At 38.9% G+C, this 19,410-nt stretch overlaps 2 protein-coding genes across 2 annotated transcripts; both read right to left on the reverse strand.

The window, feature by feature from the left end:
* Positions 1-444: 444 nt before the first annotated feature.
* On the reverse strand, positions 445-1,956 carry LOC116265259 (flotillin-like protein 6). The gene has a single exon (XM_031645813.1). The coding sequence runs from the start codon at positions 1,954-1,956 to the stop codon at positions 445-447; it is 1,512 nt and encodes a 503-aa protein (XP_031501673.1).
* Positions 1,957-7,253: 5,297 nt separating this feature from the next.
* On the reverse strand, positions 7,254-18,493 carry LOC116265627 (choline transporter protein 1). Its single transcript, XM_031646364.2, has 10 exons — positions 17,997-18,493; positions 16,018-16,376; positions 13,426-13,571; positions 12,379-12,562; positions 10,078-10,151; positions 9,879-9,992; positions 8,934-9,290; positions 8,460-8,717; positions 7,944-8,171; positions 7,254-7,770 (listed from the first exon to the last, which is right to left on the reverse strand). The coding sequence occupies exons 1-10, from the start codon at positions 18,194-18,196 to the stop codon at positions 7,585-7,587; spliced, it is 2,106 nt and encodes a 701-aa protein (XP_031502224.1). The 5' UTR covers positions 18,197-18,493; the 3' UTR covers positions 7,254-7,584.
* Positions 18,494-19,410: the final 917 nt, after the last annotated feature.

The following is a 19,410-nucleotide window of genomic DNA, read 5'->3' on the forward strand; positions in this document are numbered from 1 at the left end:
ATATATATATATATATATATATATATATATATATATATATATATATATATATATAAGGGGGAGAGAGAGATGAGAAGGCGAATCAAAATAGCAATTAAATTGAACTACTTTCTTATATTTATTCCAGCTTTTTCAGGAGGCAAATTTTAGTCAAAAAAAAAAAAAACAGAGAAAAGAGAAACTAAAAAAAGTGAAACCAACAAACATGTCTTAATACTTATTCCAGCTTTTCTAGAGGTAAGTTGTACTAAAAGAAAACCTTAAAACAAAGGAAATTAAGTAGCCTCGTTTTAATCTAATATCAAACCCACCAGGTCTTCCCTCTCACACACACTCATATTGTTTATTTATAATCAAGTGAAAGCAGGCGGCCGTGCCGCCGGTTGTTCCTCCTGCCTTGCCGCCCCTGTCCCTCTGGTCCTGTCCAGTAGCAGGGCGGAGTGATCAGTTGCTGCTGGTGGTGGACTTGGCGTCTGAATCAGGTTCAGGCACAACCAACGCCGGTTTGACCTCGTCACCCTTGTTATCTTGCACATGCTCCTCTACCACCGGCGCCGTCATCTTGTACGTCCCCACCATCGTCTCCATCGCAACGTTCAGCACGTCGTTGACGGACGATAAGCTGCCATCGGGAATGTTGCCGCCCGATCCGCCGTAGCCGACCAGCATCTGTGTTGGCGCCCCCGCTGCCCTCCTCATCAGGCATGCCTGCTTGACGGCGGAGTCATGAGGCAGCCCACCACCAAGGGACCTCGCGACCTCCCTGTAGAGGCCGTTCTGGAGCATGATGTAGTCCCTCAACGCGCCGTAGTTACCGCCCAGTGCGTCCAGCAGTACCTGTATGTGGTGGGCCTGCGCGTCGGAGAGGGCGACCAAGGATTCAGCTTCCCTCATCTTCCTGTATAGATCGGCGTCCGCTTTCCTCTGGTTGGCGTACATCTCCGCGTCGGCGGCAAGTTTTTTTGCTTCGGCCTCCTTCTCCTCTGCATAGCGCTGGGCGTCGGCTTTCTTCTGCTGCTGGTAGTACCTGGAGTCGGCTTCCTGCGCCCTCGCCGCCGAATCCACCGCCGCCTGCGCCCTGGCACGCTCCCCTTTTACCATCGCCGCCTTAGACTCGAGCTCCACGTCCAGCTCTGCCTCCCGGATCGCCATGGCCTTCTCGGCCTCGAGCCTGGCCTTGTCGGCCCGGCCCTGGGACACGGCCCTGCGGGACTCGAGCAACCAGGCGGACTCAGCCACTGACGCGTCCATCTCGTTCTGGAGGATCTCCTTCTCCGACGCCATCTTCATCGCTGCCTTCGACGACTCGAATTTCATCCTCTCCTCGGCAATCTTCGTCTCACTGTCGAGTTTGGCAGCGTTCTGGAGCACCCGGGCCTCTCGGGCCTTGGACAGGATCCGGCCCTTCGTCTCCGTCTCGGCGACGTCGGAGGCGGCCTCCATCTGGATTTTCCGGCCGAGGTTGTAGAAGTAGTTGCAGCCCTCGATGTCCCTGAGTTGCTTCACGTTGGCGTTGTAGATGTGGAGCCCGAACTGGTTGAGCTCCAGCTGCACCTTCTCGAACACCTCCCTCTTGAACTCCTTGGTCCCCTTGAAAATCTCCTCCATGGTCATGGAAGCCGCCACCACCCTGGTCTCCCCCATCACGATGCCCAAAACCAAGTCTTCCAGGTGCTTGGCGAAGTTCTTGCTGGCCAGTGGCATGACCTTGGCGTACCTCAGCAGGCTCTCGTTGTCGTCCAGGCGAGGTCCGATGGTGAAGACGGCAGGCAGCAGGAAGCGGAGCTTCTCGGAGCTCATGGCCTGGACCTCCACGGAGTAGTTGACGGGAGAGGTCTTGACCCTGGAGCAGTGCTGGCCGGGCCATACCCACGCCTTCCTCGCCAACTTCACGTCCTTGATCCGGTAGCCGGTGATCACCAAAATCTCCGACGGCCTCGCCACCACGAACGCCATTTCAAGCGATCTATATATGTGTGTGTGAGCTCTTGTGAGAATGCAACTGCGTCTGCGACAACCGACTGGTTTGGAAAGGAATATATAAGAGAAGAGTGTGGAGGAGAGCTTCATGGTTCAGGCAGTTGGCGACCATGAACATCGGAGCTTGAAGGAGAGCAGTTCAAACTGCTAGAAATGGGGAGAAAGACTCTATCGCCATTGAATTGATCCGCTTGACTTTCTCATGTGATCATTACAACTGGTTTTCCGGCTCAGGATTAGTGGCATTCAACTGTTTCTGTGTTCTTCTTGGATTTTATGCAATTGGATTTGAACCCAGACATGAATTTGAACCTCATTAATGTTGAATTTTTTATCCAAATCCTGATCACTAGAATATTTATGGGTAGGCGTCTTAGTCTCACATCAGACTTGGATTCGGATTCAGTTGCACAAAGCTGCATACCAAATTCGAGTTTGAATAGAATCAGATTTGAATTTGTTTATCAGATCTACCTAGCTGAACAGTCTTCAGATGGTAGTTTAGAACTGTTGCATATGCATCCATATTCTCTCTGCTGAATCCATTAATCCAAAACACTCTCTCTCTCTCTCTCTCTCTCGGTGTGTGCGTGTGTATGTGTGCGCACCTACTTACGACTACCACGCACCTACTTACGACTTCCCAGCTTATCCATGTGTCCTATAATTGTATTAAAAGGTGTTTTAAACAAAATATAAACTTCTTCCTAGTGTGTTCATAAACATTAACTTTATATAAATCGTACGTCAAGTTATTTTTGTAAAAAAATTGTTCCTTTGAAATATCGAAATTTTGATGTTAGAAGAGCCGTTCATTTTTCAGTTGTTAAAAGACAATATTAAAGTAAAAAAGAAATGACTAACTTAATATATGTGTTTCGTTAAGGTCATATCTATGAAGTTATATTGCAGAAAATTACTTTCATAGTTAATTTTCGTGGGTCTGATTTTTATCTCTAACTGAAGCGGTCTAGCTTCTACCAACTTTCCTACATGTCTATGTTCCTTTACACAGATTATATGTGTTCAATAATGTCGATCGCTACTGTGTCACAATTTTTTTTTTTTCCTCTGCAATTTCTACTACGTAAGTGCAACGTGCATGCAGAAGTTCATGTATTATTGGTGAACATGTTTAACTTATATTGGTTTGTAATATTACGCTCTAAAAGTGACTGGTATGTGCCCTCCGTTACATATAAAATCTTATTTATACATCAAAAGATTAAGCATAACGATCACGTTTTTAAGTCAAAACTCTTAACACCTTTCCACTCTAGATATGCTTAAGAGCACCTAGTCTAAGTTTGTATGCTTAGAGAATCTAATCCAAGAACCTCAATGACTCTCCCCGGGCGATCAACAAACGTAAGCCTTTTGAGATTTTGGTGCTGTTGCTTTGTTTTTGTGTGCTTGTTTGGTCTTTGCTCTACGGTTTTCGATTTCCATTTATTCTTGTCTTGCAGATAGAGGAACCGTTCATTATGACATATTATAATCAGGGTTATGATCCACCAGCATGCTACGAAGAACAGGCAAACCTTTATGGGTTGCATCTGAAGACATGGAAATGGATGTTTTTATGTCAGCAATAGAAGCGCAAGCTCGTGGCATTGTTGATCTTGTAGCAGTTGACGGTAGTGAAGATTTTGTGTAAATCGGCAATTCAAATCATGGTTCATTCGGATCATGGTTCGAAGTTGAATTAATCATAAGGTTAAGGGTTGATCTAAACCAATCGATTCTATGTACGATCCAGCATGCAAACTATTAAACAACTTATTAGAAACACATGACAGCCGATGAGAAATGTCATGAAATCTCATGCTCTTGAGCGTACAGGAACATGTAGATCATGAACTGACACTCTTTAAGTGAATGAGATACGTTTCTTACACCACACATATTTTGTTTCTTAATGCTCTTAATAGCCTTGAAAATATATATCCTAATATGTGCTATGTCACTGTCAATTCCAGTGGCAGAACCAGACATATTGGTTGAACGACAAAAATAATTTGGGATCAACCATTATGTAAATTAGGTAATTTTATAGGACTGTATGGACAATTTCCCACATGTGGCTCTGCCCCTGGTCGGCTCATACCATGAATTTCAGTTTCAATAAACATTTCCAAACTTTTATTATAGAAAACTCTTCTATGGTTTGATTCAAAAGTATAGGTCTTAAAATATTATATCTTTCTTGAAAGGAGAAAAATCTTTCTCAAAATGTCCTAGACTTCATAACAGGTTTTGAAAATCAAGGTGTAAATTAACTTATCAAAGATATCGAATTTTGTTATTATTTGTTAAATCATGGATTCTCCACCGTGTTTCATTTTTTGCTAATTTTACCCTACAAATGTTCTCATTATTGCATTCCTCACTGCCTAAGGTTTTCTACGGTTCTTTTGCAAGGTCTTCATTCAGAAAAATATGTTCTAGCAAGGGTTTATAGTACATAATCATAAAATTGCTTTTAGATTCTTCAAAATTTAATTCAAATTAGATTTTGAGATTTTTTTTCAATTTCTTAGGATGTTTTATTCTTGGATTTTAAATTTTTAAAAATGTTTTCAGAAAATTTATTTGAGAACTTTGTTATGTTGGCAATTCATCAAACGTGGTTGATGATAACCTGTTGTTTTAATGGCAAAAATGAACAGCAATTGTTCCTTTCAAAGATAATGAGTCGTTTATTTTTTTAAGCTAGATTTATATTGAACCTTAAGTTGGGTATGATGACAAGTTTGCAAATAAGAGAAGATATTTGAAAAGGAGCCCAAATTTGTCTCTTATCCTAATTCGGAACAAGTGAGATTTTTATGACAACGTATAGCCCTTTTAATGAGTCAATCTAAGTTCAATGCTTCTTGAAAGGTGCAAAAAGTTAGGCGTATTAATTGAAATTACCACGTATGGTACAAATAAACTTTGGTTAAATAGTAATTAACAATCAGAACACAATCCAGACACAGAGGAGACTCTAGCAATTGGACGTTGGATCTTGGTCGAGATTTGAGAACCTGGATTAGAAATCCAAATTTGAAATCTTTATTTTAAGTTGAGATCCATAATGGATTGCTGATCTAGTGCAGTGGAAGATTTGAATTCTGGATATGGAATATGTTCTTGGACTCGGCCAAGATAAAAAGTTGGAATTTGAGATTGAAATCTAGATCCGAAGAGAAGATACAAAGTTGGGCTGATATGGAGGAGGTCAAAGCTCATGTCAAATAAAAGATAGACGAAGGGATCCAGATCTAGAATTGAGATTCAGTTTCAAAACAAAAGGTCAACCAGGGATCCAAATTGAAATTAGATTTTCAAGGATCCAAACAAAGGAAGTGATACTGGATCAAAGATCACAGATTGGATTTGGAAGATGAGTTCAGATCCATGATGCAAGGCACACTATGAATCCAGATTAAGCCATGAAGCTGGGTCAGGAGAGGTCCAGATCAAGGAGATGATACTGGATCCTAGATCAAAAGGTTTTGGATAAGCGATTTGGATGAAATGTTTGATATTTGAAAAGAAGAGAATTGAATGTCGAATCTGGCTTGGTTCAGCTGACTAGGACCTAGTTTATAGCTAGGTCAGACACATGATAAGTGGGCTCAGACTAGGATCACATTTGGGAGAGGTAGACTTAACAGGTCAAGGCCGGTTCTTGGTCAGGTCTAGGCTAGTGTTCAGCAAGTGTATGGGAGCACATGATTCAGCATTAGACCTCACTAAATCGATGATGGGTCCTATGTGGCTTTGAAAACCTCTAGACTAGGTCCTTTAGTGCAAAGAATTAGGAGAAAGTTAGAATGAAATTCTAGTCCTAGGAGAAAGTTAGAATGGAATTCTAGTCCACCCTAAGTCTATTGTACAAATGATCATTTTCTCCCTAGTGAGGTTTCTAAGTTATAGATGATGACTGGTCAATCCAACTGGATCAAACTGTAGGCTTACATTAGATCAGGCTTGGTTAAATTTTTATCTGAAAACACTTCACAAATTGCTCTAAAAATCAGATTTCCCAAAAGAGCACAAGAGCTCACTTACCTCACTCACTTCATCCTATATTTGATGTTGGAGCTTAATTTTAAAATCAACCAATTTGACTGAGCTCAGGCCATGATAGGTTCAGGTCTAGCACACCCAGATCTACCTATCTTTAGTTCAATTCAAATGCCACATATTCAGTTCAATTCAATTTCCATAGTGCTTTGAGCTCATTTGCCTTGCACACTTCATTCTATATTATTCTACGTGGAGCTCATTTTCCAATCTTTTAGCAAATTTCCATTGGGGGCTACTGATCTGAGTATCCTCAGGTCTACCCATAAAAATTCTAGTAAGAACTTGATTTTCCCAATTTGCACTCTAATTCCTCATGTTTATCTATGAAAACTAAACTAAGGCTGAAATACTCTAATTGTGAATGATTTAATTCGGACTTTAATTAAGCCCAAACGCCCACTAAGTCGAAGAGGGTGACACCTAGTGGAAAAAACAAGCTGATCCAAAACTAAAATCTGACGATCACAACTCATGGCCAAACTCAAAGGACTATGGTGAACCCTGACTTGAGCTTAGTCTGAACTGAAGTGTAAAATTGGTTTAGAAATTATAAGCAGTGGACCCCATATTAGTAATGCAAATAAAAGGAAGAAAGAAAAGTTACACGCTCATTGGTTCGAAATTTTTTCTTGCCTCCACCACTGCCAGGTGATCATGGAGAACTCGGTCATTTGCTTCGAAGACAACATATCATGAGGCTGCACAATGAGTCGAGTCAGTCCAAACTCAGCTCATCAAAACTCAACTTGATATAAAAGAGTTGAGCTCAAGTTCAAATGTATATTTGAAATGTTAAACGTGTAAGAACTCAGCTAGTTTAAACTCAGACTTAGCTCGACTATATAATGAATGTTGAGAAAATAGTTAAATGAATAGTAAGTTAATAAAACGAGTTAAAAGAAACAATACATGCTTAATACAAACGAGTTAAACGAATCAAGTTCGATTCTTGATGTTATATCGTTGAATCAAGCTCGAGCTTGTTCTATCAAGTTCAAGCTTGAGGTTTTTCTAGTCGAGCAGGCCCAACTGGAGCTCGACTAAGCTCATGTGCAGCCCTATGAATCACGATCCAATTTAAACATTGGTCCCCAAAAAAATCCCATGATAAGTGCCACAGATGAGCACAATTTTTTGCTTCTATCTAGCATGATGACTCACAAAGTCAATTAAACAGACGAGAAAGGGAGGCAAAGTTAAGTATATGCTCGTACACCCTTTTCTTTCCACAAGCGACAAAGTCAATTTACACCTGTTCGACACCAATCCGAAAATAGAGAGTTCGAAGCCCAGTTCTTCAGCAGAGGCCAACGCTGGAGAAACTTCTATATTGCCCTAACTAGCACCCCCATTGTGAGAGCGACCTGCACACGCAATACCCCTTGACAGGGTGACCTGTAACTGCAATGCCAAAATCATCAAACTCTACATGTGTTGGGAGTAGATGAAAAATAAATCTACTCCAATTTCAATAGCATTGAGCTTCAAACCATTCTCCAACAGTGGCTAAAGATCCCTATTAGCTATTCATTGAGTGAGTCTCTGCATTTCCTCCTGGTTATTAAGGGTCTCCATCAGAAGTGGGGGAGCGTACTGAGCTGTTCCTTCGTGCTCTTGAGCATCCTGGCAGAAGGAGAGGATGATGGTGTCTATTGCCATCTCAACTACTCCAAAGAAAAGTGTTGCGACAACATATCCAAGTCCCCAACAGATCTATACAAATACTAGAGCTTGTTACATCTTTTGTGGATGCAGGGTTAACTGCAAATGTATCATGTAGTGTTCCATTTGTCATAGAACCATTAAAAGTTTTGCCAAAGAATAAACTTGAAAGTACTAAATTGAGATTTCTATATGACTTGAGACAAAAAGAGATGATGACTTACAAGTACAGGGAACAGAGGTGAGGATATCTTGTTATGCGCAGATCTGTATTTGTGTGTGTCCAACATGAGAAATGCAAAAAGGACAGAAATGAGGCTGACACATAGCTTCCCAAGAAATAGAATAACATCTCCTGTGACATTAACTTTTCCTATCCGGAGTATGTTGTTCATGATAAGTTCTGTTGCCACTGCAGAGGCTTTGCAGAAACTTTTACCAGTAATAGCAATCTGTTGAACGGACAAAAATAACAGATATTAACCAGGTGTGTGAAGGACAATATCCAAGTGCAGCATAAGAACAAAGCTTACTTATGCAACAGACGTCAAAGACATCAGATATTTCTGTTTTTACTTCCTTTTGCAAAGGATAAAACAATTGTGATTGATTAACAAGATGAATGCCATAATTCTAGATTCAGGTGCCATAAACAAGGAAGACCGAAACTTCATGTGGCTGGTTTTAGTTTCAACAACAGGCATGCATAATAGGCCTGAAAGAAGCAATATCAGACATACCATTATGTAAGCATTGCGGTTAAAAGACTGGATGGTCCATTCAACACAACCAAGGCAGCACTGGGAAGAACATGATAGCATTTTGCCGATCCAGCTAAATGCTGAAAGATTAGTTAGTCTCAGCCTACGTCGTACTGATTCCAACATGAAGCGAACTGCTTCAACAACAGACACTACAAGTGAACCAAGAGCAACAGAGCCAAGGCTGTATCGTACAAGGCGCTTCACTGAAGAAACTACTGGCAGAAATGGAATCTCCTGTTCCAACAAAAAACATATAAGTTGTCTCTAGAGAAACTCAACTCTCAATGGAACATCTAGAACTTCCAGTGAAACAAACAGCATCCATTAGTAGAACACTTGATGATTTTTTTTTTTTATGGTCACTTTCCTTTCATAGTAGAGCCAATGGGAGATCTAGTAACGTGACAAATTAGTTATCTGTTTCAAATGTGCAAATAGCAAGTCGCTTACCAATGTTTCACCAGATGCCCAATAGTATGAAGCAACAGACCCTGCAATTGCTGTCGATGAAAAAGCAATGAAGAACTGGGTTGCCCAATAACATCCAAAGAGGTGAAAAATGATAGCTGCTGCAATATGTGGAGTATAATGAACACTATAGCCACAGCAACCATCACACTTTACCCTATTCAACTTTAGATCATAAGAACAGCAATCACTGTTGCAATTATTCTGAAGAACTTGCCCAGAACTGAAGAGATGAAGGGCAGCAGAGAACCAAAACATGAAAAAGATGACTAGCATAGTGTATGGAAGGATTGGGAAGATAATCAGAGCCTGAACCTCTCCTATAACCTTGGAAGCAACCTGCACAAAGCTCAAAGTTGGGACAAAATATGGCACAAAAATGGTCATTATCATTGGGTAAAAGCATCCCCAAAATCACAAGAATATAGTTGGACTCCTAGGGCTCCTTATTTGAGCAAGCCCAGATTTTCTTATGCGAAAATCAGAAAGGTGTTCACCTGCATGAAACAATTCACTTAAAATGTTTTCTACAGTGAAACTAATGGCAACCAACCTTCTACGTTCAAGAATGCACAACTGGAAAACCTTTAAAATGGTGAAGTATGTGAATTAGAAGAAAAGGGCAAATCCTTTTACCCAAAAAAAAAAAAAAAAGAAAAAAGGAAAACAGATCTGGCCTTATTTAATCAGCTACAGTTCCAGGGAGGAATGAAAGATCAAGTCTCCTCCACCTTCCCCTTGCCCTGAGGGAATAGGATTGCATCAATTTGCACAGGAGGTTGACACCCACGGGAACCCAATCAGGGACCAGCCTTCTACCAGTCACTGGTCTAACCAGCTAAGCTAAACCTCTTAGGGCTATTTGATCAGCCACTGTTGAAATGCAGAATCAGATGGACAAGTTGTAGCATATAAGTCCATACATACCTTTAGGACAGATGTCGCCATGAGAATGCGGCGAATAATTGCTATTGAGGATAGAACTGCAATGACCATAACTACGGTCATCAGAATGGCAGTGGCTCGAAGGTGATTTACCTCCTGAATGAAAAATATCAATATGAAGATTTTATTAAGTTGGAGAACGAATTATCAATTTTGGTAGATGATTAGGTCGCTAACTTACTCTTCCACTAATACTGATATATGGATCAGGTTCACCAACCACTGGCGAGATTGCATCATTTCCAATCCACCCAGCTACAGATGAAAAAATTTTTGTTAACAATAATACTTGTCAGTGATCAGAAAATTCTGAATTAGCAATAGATGAGAATTGAAGCTGGTGATTCCAGAAATTAAACAGTCCTTGCCTCGAATATTTATTTTTTCCTTCCTCAACAAAAAAAAACAAATATATAACACTCGAACTGGATAAAAATTAACATCATTAACTGGAAGAAAATAAATGCTCTATGAATTTGAATCATGATAACACCAAACTTGTCATCTCAGGCTAGCTCCACTTTTCCTTTGAGAAAAATCGTGTTCCTTGGTAACTTATTCGAAGAATCTCGCACACTGAAAAATAAAATCAACTGCAACAAAAATCTAAAAGGATAATAAAAAAAAAGGTTTAAGTAGTGTTTTTTCATGACAAATATAAAAGAAATTTTCTTTTTCAAATAAAAGAAAAAAAACTCATTAGTATTTTACAAAACCAAGAGAGACTCGTGTTTCAAACAAAAAAAAAAACTGTTAACATCACATATTTCCAGAATAACAGCCACCACACGTTGGCTATGATTATAATGAACTTTGACTTTTCGAGCCAATATAAATCAAAAAATGTCAACTGGAGGAAGCATGATAGAGAAATCCTTCTTACCTGCTCAATAAGCCAATACTGTGTCATATGACAAATGCAATGGATGGAGGATAATGTTCTACAAACTACTGATAACAGCACAAATACCATGATGGCCATGACAAAGCAAAAAAAAAAAGTATCATATATAGTTCATGTTAAACCAAAGGTGGAGTTTAGAAACGACTTCAATATGCACTATGCAGTAACATGGAATGGACTGATCATGACGTCTGTGTAACACCTCCTAAAATTAAATCTAAGTGTACAATGAAGAACAATACACATCAACCACTTGTGGAACGTGGGACAGTGTATAAGCTAGTATATAACAAATACATCAATAAATCATAACATGAGTATCATTGCTGGGTGTGGATGCAGGTGCACCATTTATCAAAAAGACTTAGGTCCAGGTGTCGCAAGGTTGTGTTGTTGTGTGTGTATGTCACTATATATATTTGATATTGGATCATAAAGGATAATAACTATCCAACTAGCATGGCCATGTTTCTGAGTTGCACATGTCATCCTACATTTGCTGCTCCCAATGCAATGATAAGGACAGTAGCAATTTGGTTTTAGAAGACTTCCAAATATTGTTTACAAGCTTTTCTCAGGTGCTTTTCAGGAAATTATTTTCCTTCGAAAGTTCCTGCGTACTCAAAAACTAAAAAAAATATTAAAAAAAACAATAGTAAGCTTATGAAACTAAGAACTTTTTACTAATTCTCTTAGAGGAACATTAAAGATTCAACATAATTTTTAAAATGTTAAATAAGCAAAAACAGAAAAATGGTTTAAAATAAAATAAAAGGGTTCTCTGAAGGAGAAATATCAATCTTATTGCCAGATTTGGTGACATGATCTTCATTGCCGCTTCTTCCTTCTCTGCAATTTTCTTGTTGTGAACAGGCTATGGAGATTTCAGAAACCATTACTTATTTTTCTAGGTGGAAACAACCAAGGACTGCTACAGAAAGCAGGCCTAGTAAACTGATTAAAAAGATTAATAATACGAGATGACTGGCTAGAGGTTTATTTTGTGATCTCTAGGACAATTGCCACAAATGATGTTCTAAGCACATAAGCTACTTGATTCATTTGCTTTACCTTGTGATGCACGTGGCGTTTGCCAGGGTGTGATATGTTTATGTTTTGGTTCAAATGATTTATTGATCCATTGTTAAGTGCTTTAGTTATTTTTGGGGGAAAATGGAGAGAAACTTTCAAGGTGTAAAATTACACCAACCTCATGCGAAACAACAATCATCCTACTTCATTCATACTCAGTTTCCTTCATCTTCTATTGTGCATTTTCTCCCAGTTAAATTTCATATGTCATTTTGTTAGTGTGACTTTCTCTTCCTCCATGTCTTCAATCTTGTATATATATCTAGTTAAAAGTTAAAAAGTTCCATCAATTCATACATCTGGAAAGAGAGGAGTGGCAGAGAGAGAGATAGATTGCTAGTTTCCACCAGACAACCATTATTTACCTACAGCGCTATGCATGAACCTCGAAATAAGAACAGCTGGGGGTCATAAGCACATATTTGTACCTAAAGAAACTTACTTATCTACTAGCACAATGTGAACACTTAGGAAAAGATCTCTAACCTTTCATATAGAAGAACATTGTGACCGATACTACAAGAATGTTGAATAAAATCACAGTGACCCATGTCATTACAGCAACAAAATGACGAACCATGAATAGCCAAATAACTGACAAAAACAAAGGCAGTATCCCTCCACAAACAACCAGGACAGGCCAGGCTTTGCCAATATCAGCCACATACCTCTGCAAACAAAACAAGTAAACATCAACTCAAGAAGTAAAATAAACACTCAAAAATTTGAGTCACAAGCAGACAAACAGGCAGGGTGTGTGTGTGTGTGTGTGTGTGTGTGTGTGTGCGAGAGAGAGAGAGAGAGAGAGAGAGAGAGAAGAGAGAGCAATAATAGGGTAAGTGAGACAAGGCAAGAGGAGATCAGGATATGCAAATAAATAAAATTTAACCAAAAGCCCAAAGGAAGGTTTCCTAGCAATAAGTGCATAAACTTTGCATGCATTTTTGGAAGTGTGACCTTAAAAGGATGCGTTTGGATGTAGGGTAAAATGCACCCTATATGAATTTATCCTTCATTGAAATAAGGGTAACATTCCCAAATGCACCCAAACATTGGTGAATGTTTGCTTTCTAGCCCAAAGATGAGTTGAAAAATTTTTCAACCACAAGGGGTCTGATTTTCTCATCTTTAGACAATCAAATGCTTTATTTTTTTATGGAAAAAATGTATCCCTCCTTCAAAACCAAAACAAACTATCCCACTGGAAATATTTCCCCTTCCAATCCGTGCTTGTTTAATCTTGCATGATTGCATCAAAACACAACCAAAGAAAGTATAGGAAAATGAATACAGTGATCATTAGCAGCTTTAGTGTAAGAAGCAACTATTAGTTTGCACTTAAAAGAACGGGAAGATATTACCACTTATTAGCAAAAGTTGAATTTTCCATTTAGAGAAATGAATATAGCTAAGACATAGAATTTCAACCGACTCTCGATGGAAGTCTGACAGCATAGCATAAAATTGCATAAGAAATATGATGGTTTTGATAACAATAACGTTCAATTTCAAAATTATGATTAGCTAGTCAACCTTCAACACAGCTGATGGGGAATTGATGACACCATGAACAGACTGTTCCATGAGTCTCTGCTCGTTGATATTTACTCCACCCATCTGCTTCCACTGCCTTAAAGACTCATTTGAAGCACGTGATATTAACTGGCAGCTCCAGAATACTAGACACAGCAAAAAGGAGTTGTTACTTCGGCTTAATTGATATTTGATACAACTACAAAAACAAGACAGACTGAGGAAACTTGTCCCCATCCTGCCACTGGTAGTCCCAAACCTCCTCTTGGTTATTCATACGTAGAACGCCAATGATAATGCTGCTCCTTAGATGAAGCAAATATTCACGTTCAAGCTCAATTGTTTCTTAATAAAAGGTAGCATTGGATACACACAAACAGTTGGTCAGTAAAGAATCTTCTTCCACCTTTTAGAAAGGCTGAGTTAGCTAAAATGCATTGGAAGACAAGAATAAAACAACTGCTGATAGCATGTGTATGCATGTAGAGAGGCATTTACTCGTCGGTCCGTATGCCCATCAATGTGTCAAATTGACAGATAAAAGGGGAAGGGGAGGAAGAGAAAGAGAGAGGCTCAAGACTAGCAGAAGAATGGAACTAAGTCAACCACGAAAAAGTTTAGCTTTGACACTATTTTAAACTAGTACACACCAGTTATACTTTACCACATTTAACTGGAGTGGAATCAGGCTGACCATACCCAGATATGGCTATATTTGGGCTAAAATAGTTGACTACACCTGTTACAGCATATGTTGCCAAAGGCTCATCAAGGCTTCTACCTGGGCTCTTAGGCTTAGCTGATCAACAAAACTAGATGGTTTTAGGTGACCTACCATTCAAAAACGCCTAGAACACCATTTATGACATTTAGGTGCTCAATAGTGCAGGTATTTTCATTGGAAAGCTACATTTTTGTTCTTTTTTCCTTCTTACGTTTCAACCTAAATGTAGGTGCTCAATCAGGCTGTTGCATGTACTTTTGGATAAGAAGTATATGTGTGTGTACACGCATGCTTATAATTACAGTTTGTATACAATTATACTTTAAATATTCTATGTTATTTGTAAGGTTTTAACTAGCATATATATGCATTGTCTTCATAATATTTTTCTTGTTTATTAGAATTGTAATAGCAACCAAGTTTACAGCAAGCAATGTCAGTATAAACTACGACTAACTTAAGGATCAATCTATGTTCCCGTTTTTAATTAAATTATTACCTTTATGTTAAGTTTTAAGATTTTAGCTTTGGAAATTAGAATTAGAAATTTAACAGTTAGCATGTAGGAAATTGTAAGATTTTGCATGCTCTAGAAGACTAGAACATTGGTGCATTCTTATTAAGTCGTGATTTTTGGAGCTATATAAACTTTAGTTATTCAACTTCATTAAGTTTGATCTTTCAAACATTAATTATACTTATTATCATGTTATGAAATGTTTAACGTATTTGTTTTACCATGCATTTTAATTGTTTTGTTGTTATCAGTTGATAGATATAGGTGGTCCGCTTAGAAATATTTCAGTGTTATTAATTTTAACAAGTAGTATTGCATTGCATTGGCCTTTCCCTAATAGAAATGGCTAGCTTAATGTGCCTAACTGATTAGTCCTTCTACCATAAGATAGATATTACTTTTCTTCTTTTTTGCTTCCTAGAAATAATTAAGAGATACTAATAGTAACCATTCGAGCCAAAGAAATTAGTAATATTATCCGCGAATGGATTGAGTAATATAATGGAGAAGTAAAGATTGTGAACACTGGTACCGTACTTCAAGTGGGCAACAGCATAATCCTGGCATGTAGGCTCATCTAACTACTTGAATTGCACAACATCCTCTCTCTCTCTCTCTCTCTCTCTATCTCTCTCTCTCTCTCTCTCTCTTTCTTAATTTAATTGTGTTATTTCTTTGAATTGTCTTTATTGTTTTAATAATCTTTATGTGACTGCATGTAATTGTCTATTATTTGGTGACAGCACTTAACTGCATATAACTGGCAATTATGATGATCAACCACAAAATGAACCATGATATTGTGATGATGCCTATTTTATGTACTTCCTCTCTCATGTCATAACGTGAATGATACAATGCTAACTTTTTACATGCTTTATTTTTGCCTTTCAGTAAAAGAATTTTTTCATTAATTCATTTATTGAAATTGGCATATTTCATTACTTGATTTACTATTTTCAGCCATTAGTGCAAAATATACTTTTGGTTATTTTGTTAATCCATGACTACAGCTTCATACATACATCCAGTTTTTAGATAGACAATAACACATAATACTAAAGAAATAAACAAATAGCAGTATCAAGAAATCACATGGAAACTGAACCAACAAAAAATTTGTGATAAATAACATATATGATCCAACTCTTGTCTGTACGGTGATTATACTTGCAGACTATGTATCAATCAGAAAGTTATAAATCACTAAAGGTGAACTGGAGCTTGTATTATTAGAAAAAGAGCACGATGAAAGTAGCATTCATCGGGATTAAGTCCCCACATAAGATAACCAATATTTTCTATTTAAAGAAAATAACTGTCACATGAGTTATCTAAAGAAGATACCCACCATTAATACTAGGGAATATGACAGGGTAACAAGGACCCTGAAGCTGAAGAGAACTATTCCTCATAGATGGAGTGAGAAATTCAAAGTAATCATAATTTCTATCTATCCAGTCATCCACGGTGAGGCGAATATCCCCATCAGGGTAGTCACACACCCAATTGAGTGAATCTTCTGATGGAATAGGGCACTCCATCAAGCAGACGGCACGTGCATCTGAGACTTTGAATTTTGTTTCCGGCAAACTGCTCTCATACACTTGATTTGGATTTACCCAGTATCTAACTTCCAGTTCTCGGAGATTTGGCTCCGCATGCTTATCCCCACAGACATTTCCCTTGTAATCAAGTCCATAGACAAGCCTGGGATGAACACATACCATCACAGTTAGAACACCACACACAAACACACAGCTTCAGCCTTCAAGGGCATCAACACAAGCCCCTAAAATTCATCAATAGAACTATACATTAGATCTAAAGTAGGTTTTTGCAAGTGAAAAGTCATCAGGACACAAGCCCTTTATATTTAGGAAATTAAATCACTTTATCATCACCAAATGTCTAATACCTGGAACAGCTGCAATGAGCATTTCGCATAGAACTCCACCAGCACAAAGGAGAAGCAAAAAAATAGCTTATCAATAATAAGGAATCTATCTATCAGCAGCCCATTATAATGGTTACAACTTACAATAGATGAGAATCAAAATGAGTTTTGAATATGTGAAGATGTGCTCATGTATGTGTGGTAAAGCCACAATACATTGAGAAGAAAGAGTTTCTCTATGCATGCAAACATGCACACATGATCAGTTTCATTTTTTACTCTCTTGGGAAAAAACTGCAGCCAACCAGCCACGCATATGTAAGAATGACGGTACCTTTTCAAATAAGTGGAGATTGGGAATAGTATAAAAGTTCAAAGTATGCACTTGGCAGCATAATCTGCCACCTGTAGTCATGGAAAAGCAAAATAGGTGTGCATGTTCACTGAAGCATACAGTTTCCTAGTGGTGATCACATGAATAGAGAGCAGTGCTACTTAGATTTGTACATGGGGAGAAACAGAGTCAAGAGAAACAGAGTCAAATATTTATGAATTTACAACTTCTAATGTTGCGTGTATGCCCTATCCCTAAATGAGAATATGAGAAATTGACCTTCTTGTTTCCGACAGATATCCTCCTAAAGAAAATATGCTATTAGAATATCAGTATTTCAGAACATAACCATGGGGTCTGCCACTTTGTAGTTTGTACTACTGCAAGCAAGAACAGAAAAAGCAGAGTACATTACTCTCCTGGTCCAAAGCTCCCATATAATCATATAAAAATTGCTGCAATCCCCTCGGAGCTACGAATGAAAGTAGCCTGTGAGACATCACCAGACTAAAACTTGTGATAAATACGTAGTGGGAAGGCTGTTCAAATAATGCATGGTTCTTCGATATATCATCTGCTTTTGCAAGAAGTAGCTGGTCAGAGGAATCAACCCCATGTTTCTGTATTCAAAGACCAAGTATTTTATATTTTCACCAAGCAATGGCCATCTAAAGGAAGAAAAACGACAACAAGAAGGACAAAGAGCACCTCACGTAGGCATGGATGCGTAACATACATATTTTTGAAATTCTCTAATAATAACACAAGCAGGAGCAGAGGCGTCGTGATTTCCCGAAAAAGACCACGTACTGGAATTCCTAGGTCCGACCAAAATAACAGTCACATGTCACATCCCGTCTCTCATAATGCAAACAGTTTCAAACGCAAGAGCCAAACTAAAATATCAGTAGCAAACAGAGGATCACCCAGAGGGGACTCAATATAAAGCGTGTAGATCGTCCCCAAACGCAACTAGAGATCAAGAAGCGCCCGTGAACTGCAAAGAAACAACCAACTCACCCCCACGGGCACCACCATAGGTCCATAGCTAATTCCTCGTCGGTCAAATCCAAATGCAGAGCAGGAAGAGAGTGTGTACCTCAAAGGATTGCCTTGATTGAAACCAAAGCTAGAATTAACAATCATGGCAACCCAGAAGGCGATAAAGATGATGAGGAAGACCACGTCCCTGCATTTCCTGTTGTGATTAATGATGCCACTTTGCTGCTGAGGATCCCCATTGGGGTGCGCGGCGGATGTCGGGTACCTCCCTATGATTGCACCAAGAGGACCTCCCATCCTATCTTTCTCACTCTATCGGTTCTCACTTCCCTCGAGGCCCTGAAGAAAATGATAGTTGCGAAGCTAGGGTTTACAGCAAGTGCGAGAGGGAGTGAAGTAGAGGAACTGGGATGGTGAAGGAATCAATCAACTACGAGAACCCTGGCAATGTTCCACCCTGCCATTTGAGAACAACGTTTGGCAAGACGATTCAGTGACTTGACATCGTCCCGAGATGGGACTCACAAGCCCTCGCCCGACTGCGATATTCGAAGTACGACTGTACGAGTCAGCTTTTCTCGGGTAAAACCCCTTGAAGATGATTCTACCTCCAGTGAAACACGCCGTAGTTATTACAAACATTGAAGGACGATTCTGCCCCACGCCTTTAAATCTTCGTGACCCTTAAGTTTACTGGAACCTCGTTTACCAAATTACCAGAAGAGACTAGAGTTTCCACTGCGAGTGGTTGAGAAGAGTTAAATGGCAGATGCATTAATGGCGGACGTAGTTAAGGCCCCGGTCGGTGATAAGGAAGAATTTTGGGTGGTAATTTTTTTTATGGAAAAAATTTTAGGAAAAGTATGTGAAAGGAAGAAATTTGATTTTTCCAAATTCAGGCAACGTTTGATGGCAGTTGGAAGTTTTTCTTGGATAAAATTCTTTGTGTCCGTTGCACAGGGAAAAAAAAAACCACAGATCATTTGTTTACTGTGTTTTCAACAGTTTTCAAACCAGCAACTAAAGGCATTTGCCACCACATTCACAACACCAAAGCAAAACTAATTTGAATCAACGTTCACAAAACAACAACATAATTGCAACGATGTTCACAATAATTGCAAGGACGTTCACAAGACAAAAGGCTACGTTTATTGAGAAAACCAATCTTGGAGCTTTGAGACTAGTATAGAACCAATTCTTTTCTTCTCGTCATTGACCACGCATTAGCATTCAGCTGAAACAACCAACTATCAATGATAGCTGAAAATGTTGATGTGAGACAAGTTTCCAATAGCTCACAAGTTCACAACTGTTTAAGCTTTTCCTCAGGTTTCTGTTGATATAGATGCAAGCTGCCAAGACTGATTATCGTGCAAAGTGTCAAATGAATGTATCTGCAAAGTGCACTAATGATCAAAAAATTCATACCCTACTTGTGCCTACAAGCAAGCATCTGTAGATTCCAGGCATTAGAACTGCAGCTAGAGCTCTATAATTAGTGGAGTTCA

Source organism: Nymphaea colorata, chromosome 12 (assembly GCF_008831285.2).
Source record: "Nymphaea colorata isolate Beijing-Zhang1983 chromosome 12, ASM883128v2, whole genome shotgun sequence".
In the NCBI taxonomy this organism is placed as follows: Eukaryota; Viridiplantae; Streptophyta; class Magnoliopsida; order Nymphaeales; family Nymphaeaceae; genus Nymphaea; species Nymphaea colorata.

Excerpts from the sequence above, each read along its gene's own strand:
- LOC116265259 (XM_031645813.1), bottom strand. The coding sequence starts at position 1,956 with ATGGCGTTCGTGGTGGCGAGGCCGTCGGAGATTTTGGTGATCACCGGC.
- LOC116265627 (XM_031646364.2), bottom strand. The coding sequence starts at position 18,196 with ATGGGAGGTCCTCTTGGTGCAATCATAGGGAGGTACCCGACATCCGCC. Across the intron at positions 16,377-17,996 it reads AATCAAGGCAATCCTTTGAG|GCTTGTCTATGGACTTGATT; the intron begins GTACACACTCTC and ends TGTTCATCCCAG. Across the intron at positions 12,563-13,425 it reads CCCCATCAGCTGTGTTGAAG|AGGTATGTGGCTGATATTGG; the intron begins GTTGACTAGCTA and ends TTTTGTTTGCAG.